The 21896-nt window shown below is 42.6% G+C and overlaps 1 protein-coding gene and 1 long non-coding RNA gene across 3 annotated transcripts in view; one reads left to right on the forward strand and one right to left on the reverse strand.

Moving 5' to 3' along the window:
- RAB37 (RAB37, member RAS oncogene family) overlaps positions 1–8874 on the reverse strand; it is a 55137-nt gene extending 46263 nt beyond the window's left edge. For both annotated transcript variants that reach the window (XM_053893056.1, XM_019466321.2), the window contains exon 1: positions 8680–8874. In XM_053893056.1, the coding sequence (XP_053749031.1) occupies positions 8680–8745 (66 nt within the window). In that variant the 5' untranslated portion in view covers positions 8746–8874. The remainder of the gene's footprint in view (positions 1–8679) is intronic.
- A 332-nt stretch (positions 8875–9206) lies between these two features.
- Positions 9207–21664, forward strand: LOC109276979 (uncharacterized). The gene is made up of 3 exons (XR_002084927.2): positions 9207–9314; positions 13859–13947; positions 21347–21664. It is a non-coding gene; the product is annotated as an uncharacterized LOC109276979 (long non-coding RNA).
- Positions 21665–21896: the final 232 nt, after the last annotated feature.

Consider the following 21896-nt stretch of genomic DNA (forward strand, 5'->3'; position numbering starts at 1 on the left):
GGCATAGCCAGGACAAAACCTAGTTTTTTTTTTTGATACCCCAAGCCCCATTCTCTTCTTTAGCTAATGAGCTGCCTCCTGCTCTAAGCAAATCCGTGAGCAGGCAGGTGGTGAACAGGGCAGGGGGTGGACAGGGCAGCGAGTGGGCCAGACAAGCAGGTGGTGGTCAGGGGTTACTCTGTGTGGCCTTCTTTGTGTTTGTGGTGCTGCACTGTGATGTCTGGAAGAGACCCTGCTCCTCAGGTATGCGGGAGTGAGGGTCTCTGAGGGCATGACTGCAGAGCTTACCTGACCCCTTGCCTCTGTCTGTCCCAAGACTCCCTTCATGGACCAACCTGTCATCCCCAGGGGTCGGTCAGAGCTCTGGCATTTTTGAGTTTGACTGGATGTTTATTGGCTCAGATGTTTGGCAATGTTTAGGGAGGGGGTGCCAACTCTGCTGCTACTCCTCTGACTCTGCCAAGCTTGGGCCATAGATCTTTACTCCAGGCACTTCTCAGAGGTACACTGGGGAACCCCTCCCTGTCTTGGACATGGACTGGAAGGGATTCCTATCTTTGGGGCCCCCTCCTGGAGCTTTGAAATTTATAGCCCTTCAGATCAGCCCCTGAGCCGGGACTCAGTACTTGGTAGTCTGAGAGAGCTGCAAGCATTTGACCCACGGGCCGACTTCCCACCACGCGAGAACAAAGAGTCCATGACCTTTAAAAAGTCTTCATAGACACTGAAGTCCATGTGTCATATTGGGCAAAGGTCAGATGGGGCCTGAATCATCTCTGTGCCAGCCCATTGACCCGCCCCATCTGCCACACTCAGTTCCTTGGGGGTTGGGAATGGGCCTTGTTCCTGGGTGCTCAGGAACACATGATACCCAGCAGAAGTTTGTTGAATTCATTCTCAAGATTCTCAACAGTGACGTCCGGTTTCAATGGGGGGCATGTGGGATGGGGCAGTGGTAGGCTATGGAGAAATGGCCCCAATCACCTTTTTCTTCTTTCATGTCCTCTCCCTTGAAGCCCAAATCCCTAAGGTCCTGACAAGGGCACTGAGAAAGATGGAGGCAAAGATATAAGATGACAACTGTTGGTGTGTCTGATGGGGCCTCTGGAAGAGGGAGCATCCCTACCCCTTTGCCCCCAGTCAGGTCGAGTCCTGGGCATTCTCAAACTCAAAGGCAAGTAGTTCCTAAAGGAGTGCAGGGAACGAGGTCTGGAGAGAACAGCATGCCCCTTCCCCCCATACCAGGAATAAATACAGCCAGGGAGGCAGGTGTCAGAGTAGAGAGGACCTGAGGAAGAAGGGGCCACAGGAGTTGCACGTTCAAGCTGTGTTCATAGCGTCACCAGCCATCAAACCATATCAGCCTGATTTCGTTAAACATCTGAACCCTCCAAGTCTCCTTTTTTTCTGGATTTCATGCTTAGCAAACAATCCCCTGAGATAATGTGGCTTGGCATCTAGAACAATACATGAGTCTTGACGAGCCTGCCTGGAGAGATGGATCCACTCTTGAGTGAGTGAGCAAAAGTGGGCTCTGACCCTACAGAGCTGGGGGCTACACACTGGACCGCTGCCAACACCCTACATGAGGACACTCTGTGACCCCCTCAGCACAGCTCTTTGCCCTCTCCTGACCCTATCCCACTGCATGTCCAGCTGTCTAAGGTTTGAATCTGGGCTCTGCCACTTATTAGCTGGGTGACCTCAGGTAAGTTTCTTGTTGTCTTTCTGCCTTGTTTACTCTTATTTATTTATTTATTTATTTATTTAATGTTTATTTTTTGAGAGAGTGCGTATGCACACGTGTAAGTGGGGGAGGGGCAGAGAGAGAGGGAGGCACTGATTCCAAAGCAGGCTCCAGGCTCTGAGCTCTCAGCACAGAGCCCGACGCGGGGCTCGAACCCACAAACCGTGAGATCGTGACCTGAGCCGACGTCGGACACTTAAGCGACTGAGCCACCCAGGCTCCCCATTGTTTCTTCATCTATAAAATGGGATTAAAATGAGGGGTGCCTGGGTGGCTCAGTCGGTTGAGCATCCAACTTCGGCTCAGGTCACAATCAGGTTCCTGGGTTTGAGCCCTGCATCGGTCTCTGTGCTGACAGCTCAGAGCCTGGAGTCTGCTTTGGATTCTGTGTCTCCTTCTTTCTCTGCCCCTCCGTTGCCTGTGCTCTGTCTCACTCTATCTCTCAAAAATAAATAAATTTAAAAATAAATTTAAGATGAGATTAAAATGGGGTTGCTGTAGGATTGAATGATGTAAGGTCCTTAGAACAGTGCCTGGCACATTGCTTTATAAAGGGTCTGCTGTTATTTAAATTTCTACAATTCCTACCAACTGTGACCTTGAGCAGTGACTTTATTTTTTTCCGTTTCACCTCCATTTCCCTACTTATAATATGGAATTAATAATAACCCTTCCTGGAAAAAGCATGTGGTAAGTATTAAGTCTCACAGCATATGTTAAAGTATTTTGTAAACTATAAAATGCTCCACAGATGAATCATGCGTTAATTTTTATCATCTATGATTAACAATTATTAGTCTCACTGGGTCCCTCCAGATGATAGTGCAGAAGATGATTTTATACTTCTCTGTTCCCAACCTAATGACACCTGACAAGGGGAGGAGAAGGGAGAAGAATCTCAGGGAAGACTCTCCCCTACAGAGGACGAGGCTCCTGATGGGCTGGAGGGGGGCTCTGCCTCATCTGGGCTGAGTCTTTACCAGCAATGCCATTTTTTCCGAGGGTTGAGGACTTCTCAGTGTGAAGCTGGGAGGGGCTGGAAGAAGCAGGGTGCTACGTTCCTGACAGTCCCCTGGAGGTTTGCTCTGATACATGGCAGATCTGCTTTATAGTAAGCAGACTTTCTGGGAGTGGTGTGGATGCAAAATTCAAATAGCAAGGGAGGAGGAGGGGGACAGGAGGAGGAAGGGGAGGGGAAAGGTTTGCTTTGCCTTTAAAAGGTCCTTAACAAAAGAGGAGGGATAGAGACCAAGAACACATTATCACTGGCCCTGCCTATACCTTGTGAAAGGAGGTGTGTGTGTGTGTGTGTGTGTGTGTGTGTGTGTGTGTGTTGGTGGCAGCTAGGGGCGGAGGACTAGTTGTTCAAGACCCTTAAAAGTATGCCATTTGCAGGGGCTCCTGGGTGGCTGTCGGTTGAGCGTCCGACTTCCGCTCAGGTCATGATCTCGCAGCTTGTGGGTTCGAGCCCTGAGTCAGGCTCTGTGGTGACAGCTCAGAGCCTGGAGCCTTCTTTGGATTTTGTCTCCCTCTCTCTCTGCCCACCTTCCTCTCTCTCAAAAATAAATAAACATTAAAAAAGTATCCCATTTTCAGAAACACAAAGCATTCAATAGCACCCTCATGTGGATGGATCAAAACTGTCTGCCACTAAGCAGAAATACAAATAAGGAGGGAGGGAGCAGACTTTGGCATCAGGGTCAGTGAGATAGGAATCATCCGTTAGGGGATTCTTGAGTTCTGCCTGTTTAAACGATTATTTTCATAGGACCTTGTTACCTCGAGGAGCAGGGTGAGGTCTGGGGAGGTTTTGACTGGTACAGTTAGTTAAGGGTTAAGATTTCCAGATCTGTTGTTGGCTGTTGGCTTGGAGCTCTCACTTGGCCCCAGAAAACCTCCTCTGGTTGGCCGGTGGGAGGCAGGTCCAGGGCCACTGCGGACTGGAGAAGCACATTACTTGAATGCTGTGCAAGTTGGCAAAGGAGCTGTGGGCTCCATTCTCACTTGCCGTCTCTAGGGACTGCTTCTCTTGCCTGAGAACAGGAGGCCAGAAGCAAGGAGCACACTGGGATTCGTTTAGAGCCACTTCAGATTTCCTGTTTAACAGTTCCCCAGCCTGGTGCTCACCTCTGGCTGTTTACTTCCAGCAAATCTGGGTTTCCTGCCCACAAAATGAAGGAAGTCAAAGCCACTCCCCAGAACAGCTTCTAGGAAAAAATGTTAGTGGACCAACACTGGTGAGTCCTAGATATTTTCTCACAAAAGACACCAGGAAGCCCAAATTAGAGGGAGGAGTAGTTGGGGAGGGAGGCCTGAAGAGTTTGGAAAATGGCTTTGAGATATTGGACTGAGTCACCATCATTTCCTGCTGAGGTTGTCCAAGAGAACCAGCCAGCACCACTCCCCAAGCCAGCTGCCTGCTCTGGGATCTGGGCAGGACAGACAAATTGGTCAAGGGAGTCTCAGACCCGCCAGAGATCCTCAGTGATGTAACACACACTTCATTTATTTATCTGAAAGCGGCCAGAGCCAGCAAGAGAGGAAAACAGGCAAATGGAAACATTCTAACAGGGAACAGTTAACTTTTACTGGCTTGTTTGTTTGTTCCTGAGCTGAGGATGGAAATCGGGCAGGGCTGGAGCTAGTGCTCTGGCTTTGGTTTTACTTTTTTTTTTTTTTTAAAGAACCCCTCCCCCTCCCACCATCGACACTACCTCATTGAGGTACAATGGACTCATTTTGAAAGTAAAATCTCCTCACCTATGGGTACAGGTTTTCCTGTGGAATCAGATTCTTTTACCATAAACATTGTTTAAGTGAAAAAAAAAGAGAAGGATAAGGATAAAGGGTGTGGAAATCACAGGATGAACAGTAGACAAGAAATGTAAAGGAAAAGTACAAGTGAGGAGGGGGGTACTGGAGATGACCTCTTGGCTTTCTCACTCAGCTAGAAGTGTTAGAGCAGAGTCAGAGGGAATGGAAATCCCTTGTAAGACACAGACGTTTTGTCCTTATTTCCCTGATAGTTCCATTTTTTTCCAACAAGGACTAAGCCCTGGATGAATGGATGGACATTCCACATCTTTCTTCCCCCTTGGTCAATGGTCTTTCTGAGATGCTACAGAGGAGAGTGACTTTGGCTTAGCAATTAGTTGCCCCTCCTGGAACAAGGTTAGCATGTGGGTGTGCATCAGAGTGCTGGTGGTGGTGAATTAGGAAGTGAGTCTCTTTGTCCTGATTCACTAGCATCTGGGGCAAAGCTCCGTGCTTCATTTTCCTAGAGTTCATGTTAAGGCCCTGGCACAGCAAGAATCCAATCCGTGGGCTGTTCCTGAGTTTCCAAGCCTCACCATTGCTCTTGACCGCTCTCAAGACTATACTGGTAGCACGAGAGGGCTAGGAGGTCTCTCAGTGAAAGAGAGGCAAGGTTGTTCACATGTTTTAAATTATTTAGTTGCATCAAATATTCAGATTTGTGAGAATAATAGCAACTCTATTTAAAAACTCCAAGCATGTGATGGATGAACTCAATGTTTCCAAGCAGTTCCCAGCTTCCAGCCCACACTCCAGGAATATTCTAAGAGTTACTCAGGCTCATCTGGGTCACCCTCTAACTCTTGGGACTAGCTAAAGTGTAGGTACCATCCAAGGCTGATGATATTTGGCATATGTTTTCCATATAAGTGAATTTTAATGAGAGGTTTTATTGTGCCCCATGCTTCACCTCCCAGAGAAAGGAAATATTCAACCTAGAAAATCAGGGTTGGGATGTTCACATGGAAGCCTTGATGAGTGAGTGAGGTGGGTGTGTGAGCTTAATCCCATGGGACTGTGCCCATGAAGAATGTGTGTGTGTGTGTGTGTGTGTGTGTGTGTGTGTGTGCGCGTGTTTCTGTTTATAGAACTGCCGTTCTTCTTACAAAGATTCATTATTTTACTATGAAGTTGCTCTGGAGCCCGAGATATGTGCCATAAAAACAACCACCATGCCAGAGAAATACATATTTTCATCTACATATTTACATTATATTATCTAACATCTTCCTTCAAAAGACAATAAGCCAGGTATTATTATTCCCATTTTATAGATAAGAAAAGTGAGGCTCACAGATGTCATTCAAAGTCATATCAAGGTCTGTTTGATTTCAAGCCTGGGGTTTCTATCCACCATACAGCAATGTGTCTTCTCTAGCAAGTTTTAAAAACTATCCTACATAAAATCTGGAAGTCCTGTCAAAACATTAAATGATACTTTCCCTTCTGTAAAGGTAACTTCTGGGGAGGCGAAGGGACAGTATGTGGAAAGGTGTGTGGGGGGGATTCCTGGGAAGCTGGCAAGGTTCTGTCTTTTAATCTTGGTAGTGGTTGCACAGAGGTGCTCACTTTGTGATAATGCATCAGGATGTACACATATGATTTGAGGTTTTCTTGTGTTTGTTATACTTCAATAAAAACTTGATCTTAAAAATCATTCTTTCTGGCAACTAATGTTGGAGGGGAACTCTGCTTCCCATGGCCAATATGTTCTAATGAATCAACAAGAATTTCTTGGACTCTATCATATAGCAAACTTAAGCATAATACAAGTATGTTTATTCCCTGCCCTTCTACGTAAAGGTTCTTAGGTGGATCACATTAAAAAATCATTCACAATAATAAAATCACATTAGGAGGAGGTGATCAGCATTATATGAAAAGGAAACTTTCTATACATACATTACTCTGTCGGTTACCGGAAGGTTTGAGTGCAGCTTCTGCTGTCAAGATGCTCACAATCAAGCTGAAGAAACCAAGCATTCACAAGTACTAAGTAGACATTTGTCTTCAAATATATTGGAAGTTGTCAGAACAGGCTCTCTCCCAATTCGGTGGTAAATAAACCCAAAGGAAGTGAAGTTCTTGTGGGTTACATCCTATATTTCATATGTGGGTAATTGAGGTGGAAAAAGTCACACTAATCAATAATTTGACAACTTTGACTTCCAAATCTTAAAGTACCAACATGAGTATTTACATCTTTATAAGATGTTTTAAACTTGGAGAGACTCATATATCTAATTACCAGGATGCTATTGTAATTGATTTGTAATTATGTGCCTTTGCTTGAATGCACATTCTACTGAGGCTAGATTCACAACCTCAAAGAATTACATTTTACTCTAGTTTACTTCAGACTGTAACTGTTTTAAAACTTCCTGGCTGGGGTAGTTGTTATACATTTCTCTCTTTCTCTATACGTTTAGGGGTTCAGGGATCTGGAGGGAGAAGTCACGTGGACTATTTAAATTTACAGATGCACTTCTGTTAGTTGATTTTCCTTCACTTGTGTCAGAAATAGCCAGTGTGGGGGCACCTGGGTGGCTCAGTTGGTTAAGCGTCTGACTTTCGCTCAGGTCATGATTTTGTGGTTTGTGAGTTCGAGCACTGTATCAAGCTCTGCGCTGATAGCTCAGAGCCTGGAGCCTGCTTCAGATTCTGTCTCTCTCTCTCTCTCTCTCTTTCTGCCCCTCCCTTGCTCACACTCTCTTTCTCTCAAGAATAAATAAACATGAAAAAAAGTAAATAGCCAGTGTGATGCAGGCCCATTCGTCTGAAACTTTAGTGTGCATATTTATTTCCTAAGGATTGTTTTAAAATACAAATTCAAATAGTAGGTCTTGGGTGGGGCCTGAGATTTCCCATTTTTAACAAGCTCCCAAGTAAGGCCAGTGCTGCTGGCCTGTGGACCACACTTGTACAGAGAAAAAGGTATTAGACTTGGAGTCATGGTTCCTGGCTTTTAGTACAAGCTCTGCCATTTACCACCTTATTTTCTTGCACAAGTCACTTTATCTCTCCGGACTTTAGTTTCCTCAAATATAAACTGTGTAACAGGGGAATAGAGTGGATTGGATTATTTCAGAGCTTGCATTCATGGAATTTTTATTATTTGTTTATTTAACATTTATTTATTTACTTAAATAATCTCTACACACAATGTAGGGCTCAAACTCATGACCTTGAGATCAAGAGTCACATGCTCTCCTGACTGAGCCAGCCAGTGCCCCACATTCATGAAATTTTTAAAGTGATATTTTGATTTAAATAATCTCCGAGTGTAGGACCTATAACCTCCGAGTATAGGACCTTAGTCAGGGGACTAAGAGATAAATTGGTATTAGCAAAGTAGGAAGCTCAATGAGGAAGGCAGAGAAAAGGATGAGGCAATAATGACTTCTTGTGGCAAATATAGGCTCTGATTCTTTCAAGGTGATGGATTTTGGATTAAAAGACTTGCCTAGAGAGAGGCTGCTATGTTTCCCCAGCGATCACTCTGAGAGGAAACCTACATTATTGGGGATTGAGTTGCATAAGAAATTTGAATGAGGGAAGCAAGGGATGAGTTACAGCTTTGAAACAAGCAAATGCTTTCCGGTGGGCTAAGAGCAAGTTGTGGCCGGAGGGCAGCTTTCTGGAGCCAGGAGGGAGTCTAATTCCTGCTGTAGATCATTTCTATGTGTGATTGCACCCAAGTTGGCCGGGAATTCAGGTCTGTGACCACAACTCCCAGACATAACAGGGCCGGAGCTTGTGAAGGAAGGGTGAGAGGACAAACAGCCAACCAGAAGGGTCACGGACGGGCAAGGGTGCTCAGGGTACACAGGAGTTCAAATGGATCTGAGGCAGGAGGAAGTGAGTGAGAAAGGGACACAGGTGACTTAAATAAATGAACAGAGATCCTGACAATCTGAGGCGTCGGCCCCTCCCCCAGTGTTTACGCAAGCCTGTTTTGAGCAGCAAACAGGATCCAACAGAAGGGGCTCCCAGGCTCACAGATATGGACTGGTTTCTCTTTAAGTCCCAAAGCCAAGTCAGGGGAGTGGAGAGAACTCTTGCTGATGGCGCCCTCTCCCAGCGTTGGGATGGGGGCAGGGGACTGCCGGAGATCTTACCTTATGAAGGACGTGCTCATTGAAGCTAGCTCCCCACTGGTAGGAGTCCAGTCTCTGCTGGTCCATGCCCGGCGTGGAGCCCACTGCTTCTCGCCTTCCAGCGCTCTGCGTCAGCGCTCCCAAAAGCTCGGTCCGGGCTCCGCTGGGTGCGGCAGGCTCGGGTCTAGCCCCGCGGGCCCAGCCGCATCCGGGTTCAGCACTGGACAGCTCTCACAGAGGTTGCGGCGCTGTACCGGGGACGCGGTGGGGGGTGGGCAGGCAGGCGGCGGTTCCCCTTCACAACCGCGGCGTTTCAGCACCAGGAACAGCGATACCGTCTCCCCGCGCCCGGGACCGGAGTTCTGAGATCCCGTCCGCCCAGAATCCCCCGTCTTGTGACTCCAGGGTGCTGGCAGAGATACAAGATTTCAGTCTAGCTGGTGGTCCGTGTGTATCTGGTTCAGCTACCGGACTTCGGAGGCTCAGCGTCTGCTGCGTTCCCAGGGCATTGCGGTCCCAGGAGCTCACTCTTCCTGATTCTCAGTGAGCGAGCATCCCCGTCATACCACGCAGCTCAGCTCTCCTCCCGTGTTTGCAGGGGCGAAGTCCTGCGGTGCTGGCGCAGCTTCTGTTTTGGTCCCGGACAGCTCCCTCCAGTATGTATTGAGGTTCATAGACGATGGGCCATGAGTGTCCTTGAAGTCCTGAATTATTTTGCAAAATTCTGCTTACCCGCATTTTCCCAGGGAGAGGGTCCAGAGCTTTAATTACACTCTCTAGCGTGCACTTGACCCACAAAAGGTAGGAACAGTTGGCTCAGGAAAGGCAGACTGGTGGCTTAATTAAGAGTACAGGCTCCAGAGTTCAAATCTGGGCTCTGAAAATTGTTAGTTGTATAACCTTGAGCAAGTTACTTAACCTTCCCCAAGTGTTCACAAAATAGAGATAATAATAGTACCTACTCTCTGGTGGTATTCTGAGGATTTAGTAAGTTAATTCATGTAAATAGCCTTAAATGGTGCCTGACATATATTAAAAACATAAAGAATGTTAACTATTATGCTCTGTGAGCAGGGAGATGAGAAGCTCTGGTTACCTCATGTAAACACCAGGGGAGGCCTTCTGTTGGGACCTTCCATTTGCAGTTACATCACTATCTGGAAGAGGAGAGCATAGGACTGGGCACCCTGGGAATTGGGGGCTGAGATTTTGGCTCTGGGTGTTGTCCTCCTATGATGACCCTGGTGTTCATCAGGTGGCTATCACTAGGCACAAGTCCTATTACCATTGGCCATTGGTCAATATGGAGGGAAAGGGCCAGGTCTAACGTTAAAAGGGTGTGTTTTACTCCTGGATTTCAGCTTCTTTTTGGCTAATGGCCAAAATGTACATGAAAATGTACACGAAAATTTTTCTTTTTTTTAAACCATAAATCAAATTTCATTTATAAAGTGTTATTATTACTGAAGTCTGTAGATACTCAGTGAGTAATGATTAAATGAATAAAGGCAGGGAACTGGTGTGTTTGTGTGTATGAGATTCTCATTAGGCCTACTATTGGGGTTCTTAGACTGAGGTGAATAGATAGACTTTAGGGAATTGTGAACGTTTGAAAACATTGTCAGAAGTTTTACTTATATGCATTTTTTCCTGGGGAGAAGTCCCATAGATTTCATTATGTTCCCTAAGTTGTCTATTCAAAAAACTTAAGGACTAATAGCTTGGAGAAGATCTCATCACAACTTTCTCTTGGGCTTCCTCACCATCCATGACTGTCATAGATAAGAAGGTTCCAGAAGCCAATGGTAGCTTTCCCTTGAGCCTCACATTCCTGGGAAATTTTACCCTTCTCAGGGCCTGCTTCTGAGCTCTGAGGATTCAGAAACACGATTTCATCTGTTTTCTCAAAGGTTATTAATAGCACATATTATAGAGGATCCAAAATGATCTGGAGTTGATGACAGAAGACTTCCCTGAGAAATGATATTTAAGCTGATATCTGAAGAAAGAGTGAGCATCAGTCAAATGAAGGGAGTGATAGTGTGACTCTAGGAAGAGAGATCAGCATGTACAAAACCAAAAGGAGCTGAAAAAAGACTAGCCTGACTGGAGCTACAGAGGTTGAGGAGAAGGATGATGGGAGAAATGTCTAGAGAGGTAGGTAAGGACAAGATCATGTGGGCTATGTTAAGGGTTTTGGACTCTATTTTAAGAGCAATATGAAGCCATTGAAGAACTTTAAGTAGGGGAGTGACATGGTCAGACTTGGAATTTAAAGATACTATTCTGGTTGCTGTGTGGGCTAAGAGCCAAGAATAAATTTGCTCATTTTTTCTTATTGATTTATAAAATCTCTTTATATATTAAGGACATTAATCTCTTCTGTCCTAAATATTTTATTATTTTCTACAGATTTTTTCAATTATTAACTTTATGCTTTTGTCATACTATATTAAAGTTTTTAATTTCTAAGTTTTGAGTGAACAATGCTTAGGCATTAGCCAGGCAGAGGATAACAGAAAGCATATTGTTGAGCAAATAATAACAGTAAAGGAAAATAATCACTATATTTTACACTTGAAACTAATATAACACTGTATGTTAACTGTACTAGAATAAAATAAAAAACTAAAAAAAAGTGAAGAAAAATAGATATTCTTTAAGGAATGTGTCCATTAAAATGTAATAGGAAAAAGATCAATTTTCTTCATTCTAGGGCTATTTATGTTCAAATAACTAATACTGTTTAAATTTTTTTTAACGTTTATTTATTTCTGAGAGACAGAGACAGCAAGAGTGGGGGAGGAGCAGAGAGAGAGGGAGACACAGAATCCGAAGCAGGCTCCAGGCTCTGAGCTGTCAGCACAGAGCCCGACGTGGGGCTCGAACTCACAAACCATGAGATCATGACCTGAGCCAAAGTCGGAGGCTTAACTGACTGAGCCACCCAGGCGCCCCTGAAATAACTACTACTACTACTCATTTAAAATGACATACCTTGTGTGATTTCTATTCTTTTAAATTTGCTAAGGTGTGTTTTGTGATCTATCTTGGGGAATGTTTCAGGTGAACTTGAGAAGAATGTGTATTTTGTTGTTGGATGGAGTATAACAATCAGATCAAGTGGATTGATAGTGCTCTTCAAGTCAACTATATCTTTATTGATTTTTGGCATGCTAGATGTATCAGTTAGTGACAGAGGGTTTTGAAGTCTCCAACCATAATTGTGGATTCATCTTTTTCTCTGTTTTGTTCTGGTTTTGCTTTGTGTATTTTGACACTGTTTTTTAGATGCAAACACATTTTTTTTGAGAATTGACTCCTTTTCATTGTGTAGTGCCCCCTTTATTAGTGATAATTTTCTTTTCTGAAGTCCTCTTTGTCTGAAATTAAAATAGCTACTCCAGCTTTCTTTTGATCAGTGTTAGCATGGAATAACTTCCTCCATTCCTTTACTTTTAAGCTGTTGGTGTCTTTATATTTAAAATGGGTTTTTGTACTTAATAGAAACCCATGGGGGAGGGGAAGGAAGAAGAAAAAAAAAAAAAAGAGGTTAGAGTGGGAGAGAGCCAAAGCATAAGAGACTCTTAAAAACTGAGAACAAACTGAGGGTTGATGGGGGGTGGGAGGGAGGGGAGGGTGGGTGATGGGTATTGAGGAGGGCACCTTTTGGGATGAGCACTGGGTGTTGTATGGAAACCAATTTGACAATAAATTTCATATATTGAAAAAAAAATAAAAAAAAATAAAATGGGTTTTTGTAGACAACATGTAGTTGTCTTTTTTTTTTTAAAAAATCCACTCTGACAATCTCTTTTAATTGGCTTATTAAGCCATTCATATTTAGAGTGATTATTGATATATTTGGATTAGTGTCAGTCATGTTTGCAATTGTATTTTATTCATTGCCAAGTGCCTCTTCCTTCGGCATTCTCTGGTTTTAAATGAGCAATTTGTGTAATTCCATTTATCTCCTTTCTTGGCACAACAATAAAAAAATTCTTCTTTAAAATCTTTTAAGTGGTTGTCTTAGAGTTAACAGTATATATTTTTAACTAAACTAAATCCACCTTCAAATGATGACATTCCTGGTTCACGTGCAGTGTAGGTACCTTAAAAACAGTATTCCCAATTTCTCCCTCTCACCCTTTGTGACATTGCTGTCATTCATTTCACTTATCCATATGCCATAATCATTAAATACATTGTTGCTATTGTTACTTTCAAGTTATCCTTCAGAAAGATTAAGAATAAGAAAGATAAGCTTTTATCTTACCATCATTTATTAGCACCCCACCCTTCCTTTCACTTCTTTTCCCTCTTTATCTCCCAACCTCTATCAGATATACTTTTTAAAAATAAACACTTTGTTTTAGAATTATTTTATATTTACAGAGGAGTTGCATAAATAGTGTAGAGAATTATTGTACATCCACACCCAGGTTACCCTACTATTAACATTTTTACATTTGTCACAACTATAAACCAATGTTGGTATATTATTATCAACTAAAATCCATACTTTATTTGTATTTTCCCAGGACCCAATCCAAAATATCACATTACATTTAAGTGTTATGCTTCCTTAGGCTTCTTAAGACTATGAACAATTTTCAGACTTTCTTTGTTTTTGATTACCTTGATAGGCTTAAGGAGTACTGGTCAGGTATTTTGTAAAATGTCCTTCGATTTGGATTTGGCTGATGTTTTTCCCTTGGTTAGACCAAGGTTCTGTGTTTTTTGAAAGTAAGACCATGGAGGTAAAGTTTCATTATCAACACATCATATCAACAGGTTGTGTTATAAGTAAGACTTATCACTGATGATGTTAGTTAACCTGGATCACCTCACTAAGGTAGTGTTTGTTGGGTTTATCCACTGAACATTTATCCCTCTTTGACATCCTTTGTTTTGTTTTGAACACTTCTTTCTTTCTGGAACTAGGATTTTAGGATTCTAGCTCTGGGGTTATCTTGTTGATTCTGTCCTCTTGGAATTAGTAATTTCTTCAAGAAGCCCTGGTTCCTTTTATTGGCAAGTGGTATCAGGAACCAAGATTGGGGTACTTGACATGTTTGTTGCTACTGGGGTATTGTCAGGTATACTTTTATTTTCAAAGTTTTCCAATGAATAGAAATCACATTTTAAATGTTATCATAGTTATATAATGTGTAATTATCATCTTCTGTAATTTTTACAGGTTTATTCTAAAATGTGAACACCTTCCCAAGCCTCCAGGATTTAAACTGCTATCATTAAGCAAACACAGTTTATGTGCAGGGCTAAATAGTAAGTTATGGTTCTTTACATTTCATTTTCAAAGACTTGTATCACCAAGTTAAAAAATTTTATTCTTTTTAAAAATAAAAACTCCATTGCTAAAATCAGGCATTGTTTTAATCTGTACTTTGCCATTGTATGCATTTGTTGTTTTCTCTGAAGTTTCTGATTGCCTTTCAATTTGTTTATTGGAAGAAGAGATACATACCTTCTTCTTTGTATCTTTTATATTGTCAATATCTTCACTTTTCTTTTCTCTTGGAAACCATTTAATTCCTTTCTTTAAATTTTTTTTTTACATTTTTATTTATTTTTGAGAGACAGAGAGAGACAGAGCACAAGTGGGGGAGGGGCAGAGAGAGAATGAGACACAGAATCTGAAGTAGACTCCAGGCTCTGAGCTGTCAGCACAGAGCCCAATGCAGGGCTTGAACTCACAAACTGTGAGATCATGACCTGAGCTGAAGTCATTCGCTTAACAGACTGAGCCACCCAGGCTCTCTAATTCCTTTCTAATTCCTTTCAATCATTTCCTCGTCTGATGCGAATGTGTTTTTGTCTTAAATGTTTATTTATTTATTTATTTATTTATTTATTTATTTATTTATTTTTGAGAGAAGCGGGGGTGGGGGTGGGGAGAGGCAGAGAGAGAGGGAGAGAATCCAAGTAGGTTGTGCAGAGCTGTACATGGGGCTCGAACCCATGAACTGTGAGGTCAAGACCTAAGGTGAAACCAAGAGTTGGATGTTTAACCAAATGAGCCACCCAGGCACTACTCTAATTGCTTAAAGATTAAATTAAAGATTTAATTCCAGGGCTTCATCATTTGCTCAAGACTTACTTTCCAAGTTTTCTTCTCTATGATCTCACAAACCTCTCTGCTATAGGGCTTTATTTTCCTGCTTTAATCTGACCATGTTGCTTTCCGGGCCTGCTGCATGGCCATAACCCTGACATTTCCCTTTAGCCTTATTCCTATGTGGGTTCAGTATTCCCTGTGGTTTATACCTTCCTCTTTCTCAGTTTACTCCCTCATGAATTTGGCATACTTTTCTTGGTTTACTCTTCATGGAAAGTATTTGAGGAAGTCACTTGAAAATGCACTCAAATAACCTCTTAAAAATTATTTTTTATTTTTAAGTAATCTCTACACCCAATGTGGGTCTTAAACCCATAACCCCTAGACCAAGAGTCACATGCCCTACTGATTGAGCCAGCCAGTCACCCCACAACAAACTTCTTAAAAAGGGGGCATGGGAGGTGGACTTTCTGAGCCTTTGCATATCTGAAAATGTCCTTATTCTGTTCTTACTTGATTTCAGCTTGGTTTGGGATTCACAATGAAGATGATTTCCTATAAGCTTAAAGACATTACTGAATTGTCTTCTGGTACACTAACAGGAGGTAGTATTGCTAATTCGAGGTGTTGCTAACCGAAGGTCTGTTGCCAGACTAATTCCTCAGCTTTGGAAATGGGCTGTTTCATTATTTATTTTTCTTTGGCAACTTTTAGGATCTTTTCTTGATCCATAGTTTTCTGAAGTTTTATGTTACTTTATATAATTGTACACTTTTTTACATCTATTGTGCTGGGTACTCAGCAGACCCTTTTAGTTTGAAGATGTGTGTCACTTTTCCTCTCTGGGAAATTCTCTTCATTTTACTTTTTTTTCTCCCCTTAATTATCACTATTATTTTCTGAAGTTCCCAAGGAATGAGATGTTGCGCTTTCTGGATTGTTCCTTTTTTTAAATTATTAAATAAAGGTGAGTTTATCTATTTATTAAATAGGCTCCAAGCCCAACATGAGGCTTGAACGCATGACCCTGAGATCAAGAGTCACATGCTCTACCATCAGGGCTAGTCAGGCATCCGTGTTACTTTTGTTGTTTTTATTTTTTAATGTTTATTTATTTATTTTTAAGAGAGAGAGAGATCATGCGAGCAGGGCAGGAGCAGAGAGAGAGGGAGAGAGAGAATCCTAAGCAGGCTCCACGCTCAGTGTAGAGCTCAACATGGGGCTCTATCCTACACATGTGAGATCATGACCTGAGCTGAAATCAAGAGTTGGAGGATCAACCAACTGAGCCACCCTGGTGCCCCCTTTTTGCTCTTTAAAAAAAAACTCACATTTTACATCTCATTGTCTACTTGTTCTGTGAACTAGGACAGTTCCTCAACCTCATCTTTAAGCCCTCACATTACGTTTAAAAGTTTTAGCAAAGGGTGCCTGGGTGGCTTAGTTGGTTGAGTGTTGAATCTCAGCTCAGGTCATGATCTCACACTTTGTGAGTTCGAGCCCCACATCAGGTTCACTGCTGTCAGCGCAGAGCCTGCTTTGGATTCTCTGTCTCCCTCTGTCTCTGCTCATGCTCTTTCTCAAAAATAAATAAAAACATTTTAAAAAAGTTTTAGCAAAATTCCTTTCAATTTCTAAGAATTATTTTTTGTTCTTAATCAAAATGTTTAAATTGTGATAAAATATACACAATATGAAAGTCACCACCTTAACAGCTTTTTAAGTTTTATTTATTTCATTGATCTCTACACCTTGAATTCATTATTACCCTGGGATAAAGAGCTGGATGTTCTACTGACTGAGCCAGCCAGGCTCCCCAAACCTTAATGACTTTGTTTAAAGCTTATTTATTTATTTTGAGAGAGACAGAGAGAGTGTGAGAGGGGGAAGGGCAGAGAAAGAAGGAGAATCTCAAGCAGGCTCTGCTGTCAGTGCAGAGCCCATGTGGTGCTCAAACTCACAAAACCATGAGATCATGACCTGAGTTGAAATCAAAAGTTTGAGGCTTAACCGACTGAGCCACCCAGGCGCCCCTTAATTTTTTTTTTAAGTTTATTTATTTAGAGTTAGAGAGTGTGCACACAAGTTGGGGAGGGGCAGAGAGAGAGGGAGAGAGAGAGAATCCCAAGCAGGCTCTGCACTGTCAGCACGGAGCCAGACACAGGACTCAAACTCATGAACCATGAGATCACGACATGAGCCAAAATCAAGAGTTGGACTCTCAACCAACTGAGCCACCCAGGCGCCCCCCACCTTAACGATTCTTAAGTGTGTAGTTTGGTAATGTTAACTGCACTCACATTGTTACGAAACCAATCTCCAGAACTCTTTTTATCTTCAAAAGAGAAACTGTACCCATCAAATAGTAACCCCTTATTTCCTGCCACCCCAGCCTCTGGCTACCACTACTCTACTTTCAGTCTCTGAATCTGACTATTCTAGGTAGCTCATTGGAGTGGAATCATAGAGTATTTTTTTGTTACTGGCTTATTTCACTTACCATAATATCTTCAAGGCTCATCCATGTTGTAGCAGGTTCAGACTCTCCCTTTTATTTTTTAAATGTTTTTCTTTATTTTTGAGAAAGAAAAAGAGACAGACCATGAGTGGGGGAGGGGCAGAGAGAAAGGGAGACACAGAATCCAAAGTAGGCTCCAGGCTCTGAGCTTTCAGCACAGAGCCTGATGCGGGGCTCGAACTCACAAACCATGAGATCATGACCTAAGCTGAAGTCGGACACTCAACCGACTGAGCCACCCAGGCATCCCAGACTCTCCTTTCTTTTAAAGGCCAAATAATATTCCATTGTATGTATGTGCCACATTTTCTTTTCTTTTTTTCCGATTTTTTTTGTTAATCTTTTTTTAAAAATTAAGTTTTCAATTTTAATTCCAGTATAGTTAGCATACAGTGTTATATTAGTTTAAGATGTACAATATAGCCATTCAACAATTATATACATTACTCAGTGTGCTTTTATTCCCCATCACCAATTTCACCCATCCCCGAACCATCTCCCCTCTGATAACCACCAGTTGTTTTCTATAGTTAAGCATCTGTTTCCTGGTTTCTCTCTCTCTCTCTTTATCCTTTGCTTGTTTGTTTTGTTTCTTAAATTCCACATATGAGAGAAATCATGTCTTGTCTTTCTCTGACTGGCTTATTTCACTTAGCATTCTACTCTGTAGCCCCATCCATGTTGTTGCAAATGGCAAGATTTCATTCTTTTTTAATGGCTAACTAATATTCCAGTGTGTGTGTGTGTGTGTGTGTGTGTGTGTGTGTATAAAGAAGTTGTGGTATACCACAACTTCTTTATTCATTCATTTATCAATGGACACTGCTGTTTCCATACTTTGGCTATTGTAAATAATGTTGCAATAAACATAGGGTGCATACCACATTTCCAGAAACCATTGATGGACACTGGGTTGCTTCCACCTTTTGGCTTTTGTGAAGAATGCTGCTGTGAACATGGGTGGACAAATATATCTTCGACACAATGCTTTGAATTCTTTAGGGTAAATATCCAGAAGTGAAATTGCTGAATCATATGGTAATTCTATTTTTAATCTTTTGAAGAACCACCATGGTCAATGCCTTTTTATACCTTTGTATTATGGAAGTGGTATCTTCTCAAATCTCTCTGTTTTAAAATTTCTTTCCTGTTCCTGAATGATCTCTGCTTTGTTAGGGTCAGTTTTGCTATTTATTTATTTTCTTTTATGTTTCAGATTTTTAAAAAAATCTAAGGATTTTTGGTTACCTTCATGCTTAATGAGGCATGGGAATGGCTCTGATATCTCTGTATGTGGGCGGGATTTGTAGCAGGTTAAAGTTTTAGAGGAGTGGTCAGGGAGTTTATGCAGAGAGAGAGGGAGACACAGAATCTGAAGCAAGTTCCAGGCTCTGAGCTGTCAGCACAGAGCCCAACGTGGGGCTTCAACTCACCAACTGGGAAATCATGACTTGAGCCAAAGTCTGAGGCTTAACCAACTGAGCCACCCAGGTGCCCCATACATTCTCATTTAATCTAACTAGTAATTCTATAAGATAGTTTTTGTTGTATTCATTTTACAGAAGTGGAAACAGGATCAGAGTTTTAAAAAGCTCACATAGGGGGCGTCTGGGTGGCTCAGTCTCTTAAACGTCCAGCTTTGGCTCAGGTCATGAAATTGGGGTTCCTGAGTTCGAGAGTCCCGTGTCAGGCTCTGTGCTGACGGCTCAAAGCCTGGAGCCTGCTTCAGATTTTGTCTCTCTCTCTCTCTCTGCCCCTCCCATGCTCATGCCCTGTCTCTCTCTGTCTCTCAATAATAAATAAACGTTAAAAAATTTAAAAAGCTCACATAGGGGGGCGCCTGGGTGTCTCAGTGGGTTGAGCGTCCGACTTCGGCTCAGGTCATGATCTTACAGTCTGAGTTCAAGCCCCGTGTCGGGCTCTGTGCTGACAGCTCAGAGCCTGGAGCTTGCTTCAGATTCTGTGTCTCCCTCTCTCTCTGCCCCTTCCCTGCTCATGCTCTGTCTCTCTCTGTCTCAAAAATAAATAAAAACTTTAAAAAAAAGCTCACATAGGAGGTTGGAATTTGAACCTAGGAATATGTGACTTCAGATTCCATACTCTAAACCAATATACTACTTTGAGTCTGAAAGTTTGAGCTGAACCTCATGTGGGGATTAAGTGGCAGTTTCATTTTGGGTCACAAGGAAATAATCTATAAACTGTAGTAACGAATGTGAAACAAGAGAACAGCTGAGTTCAATGGATTTGAAGAAAATACCCAGAATAAATCCTATAAGGATTTAATGCTGCAGGAAGTTGTGAAATGCAAAGATGGGATGGGTTTCCTAACATTAAAGATCCAGCAACATCTCTCTTCCACTGAAAGGCTTGGCACTGCTCCCATGGCTAAGCTCTGGGCTCTTAATGTGAGAAAAGCACTACAGGGAAGGTGCAGCCTGTATATGCAGCCACCTGCCCTCTCCTCATGCTGCAAAGCTTGGATGGGGATAGAGATTATGAGTCATAGTGGCCTAGGAGGAACAATGGTGCTGTCCTCTTCCCTTGGGATTTTGGAGAAGATGGTTCCTTCCTTCATGCATTCGTTCTTAGCCAGGCGCTGTGGTAGGTGCTGGGGATAAACAGATAAAAGAGCCACAGTTCCTGCCTCTGAAGAGCTGACAGCCTACTAGGCATGGCTAAGACATATATATATATATATATATATATATATATATATATATATATATATATATATATAATGTGATAAGAGCCGTGATGGGATGTAAGGGAGACAGTATGGCGCAGTGGTTAAAAAAAATACAGACACAGGTCTGAATTCTAGCTCTGCCATTTTTTGTTTTTGCAACTTGATATATTAAATCACTTTGCTAACCTTCACTTTCCTCCTTCATTGGGTTATTGTGAGGAGTAAATGAAATAAGGCATGGGAAGTGCTCATCCCAGTGCAGTGCCTGGTATATATTGAGTGCTCAATATGGGGGGTCATTGTAGTGGATAATATGGACTGAATGTGCTGTAGGTCTGGAGAAGAGGGTGACCAACTCTGTCTGCCCAGAGGTGAGGAGGAAGATGGGGGGCAGGGAAGGCTTTACTCAAGAAGGTGCCTCCAAACACCAACTCTTCTTTCCCTCTTTTTTTTTTTTTTTTTTTTTTTTTTTTGAGCAGCAGGCAAAAGTTTATTAGAGTATAAGATTAGAAAGGAAGAATAGTAGGAAAGTTCTCTTTACAGAGAGGGGAACATTTGAGAGAGAATGCCCCTCTTGTTTCCTGAGAAAACCCCCAAATGGTGTCTTCCATTGTCCTAGCACCCCACGGGGTCAAATTGGTGAAGTTCCAATAAGGGAGCTTCCAATAAGGGAGAATCTCTATAAGGTCAGGTGGGCAACTCTCCATGATACTAGATTCTTGCTGCCTTGTCTTCTCTAGCTTCTTTATTAGATATTTTCTGGGAGAGACACAGATAGATAATGAATGAATGAACTTTTATTATGACCACCATGTGCCAGGCTCTTTTGCATGTTATCTAATTTAACCTTGCTTAATAATCCTCTGGAGAAGGCTACTTTTCTTCATATTCTATGAGTGGTGGGGGTGAAGATCAGGGACAATAAGCTAATCAAGATTGAGCAGGTGGCAGATGGAGCTGAGATTCAGTCCCCATAAGTGTAGCCCCAAGTTGATAGGTTTTCCACATCCTGCAGCTGTCTTTTTCACATGGATCCTCAACCAGGAGTTGTGGTTCAGAAGGGGACTGTGGAGATTCATTCAGGGCTTTTAGCTCCATAGATGGAAAAATGCCCTGGCATAGAGGACTTTTTTTAACTCTAAATTTCAACCTTTTCTGCCACTTGGTCAGGGTTGGGGAGAGGAGAGAAGCAGAGGGTGTTTTCCGTTCCAGAGATACCCAAGTACCACATCTGTGCCAACACCTCCATTACTGGTACATAATGGGAATGCCACAAAGCGAGAGCAGTGTTCTGGTGCCTCTCTTACCAGGAACCTGGGGAACTCCCATGGGCTAGGGCTCCATGCACCGGGGTCCTTGTAAATGGTCATTAGTATTGAGCTCTCTCTTGTTTCACCCACAGGCCAGCAACTATCAACCATGGGACAAACTGAACATCCAGGCAGGCACAGCCCCTCTACTGAGTTCAAAGCTCTTTGCAGCTCATGTTCTCCATCTTGTGGACATTTATCCCTGGCAGAGTCTCAGAAGTTGGTAACTGTGTGTTGGAGAACTACTAAGCTCATAGTCCAGGGAGGTGAGCTTCTTTTGCCCAATATGCAGGGAAGCTCAGGCAAAATGAGAAAGTCAGCAAACTACTTGTATTCTTCTTAGCCACCCCTTATGCTTTATCTCCTCTCTGTGGAGCTTAAACCCTTTTCCACATAAGAAAGAAATGATTTTTTCCATAGTCAGCAGCAGCAGGTGTGTGTGTGTGTGTGTGTGTGTGTGTGTGTGTGCACCTGTGTGTGTGCACCTGTGTGTGTGCGTGGGTGTGCATGTGCATCTCTGTGTAGGAGGTATCATATTTTTGAGGATCTGTCTGCTGGAATCACACCCCACTTGGCCATGATCCTATTCTGGCAGGCCCTCTTACACAGCCTGCCACCTGCTTGCAGGGATCAGTGTATTCA

This window comes from Panthera pardus, unplaced genomic scaffold (genome assembly GCF_024362965.1).
Source record: "Panthera pardus isolate Hobbes unplaced genomic scaffold, ASM2436296v1 HiC_scaffold_3, whole genome shotgun sequence".
In the NCBI taxonomy this organism is placed as follows: domain Eukaryota; kingdom Metazoa; phylum Chordata; class Mammalia; order Carnivora; family Felidae; genus Panthera; species Panthera pardus.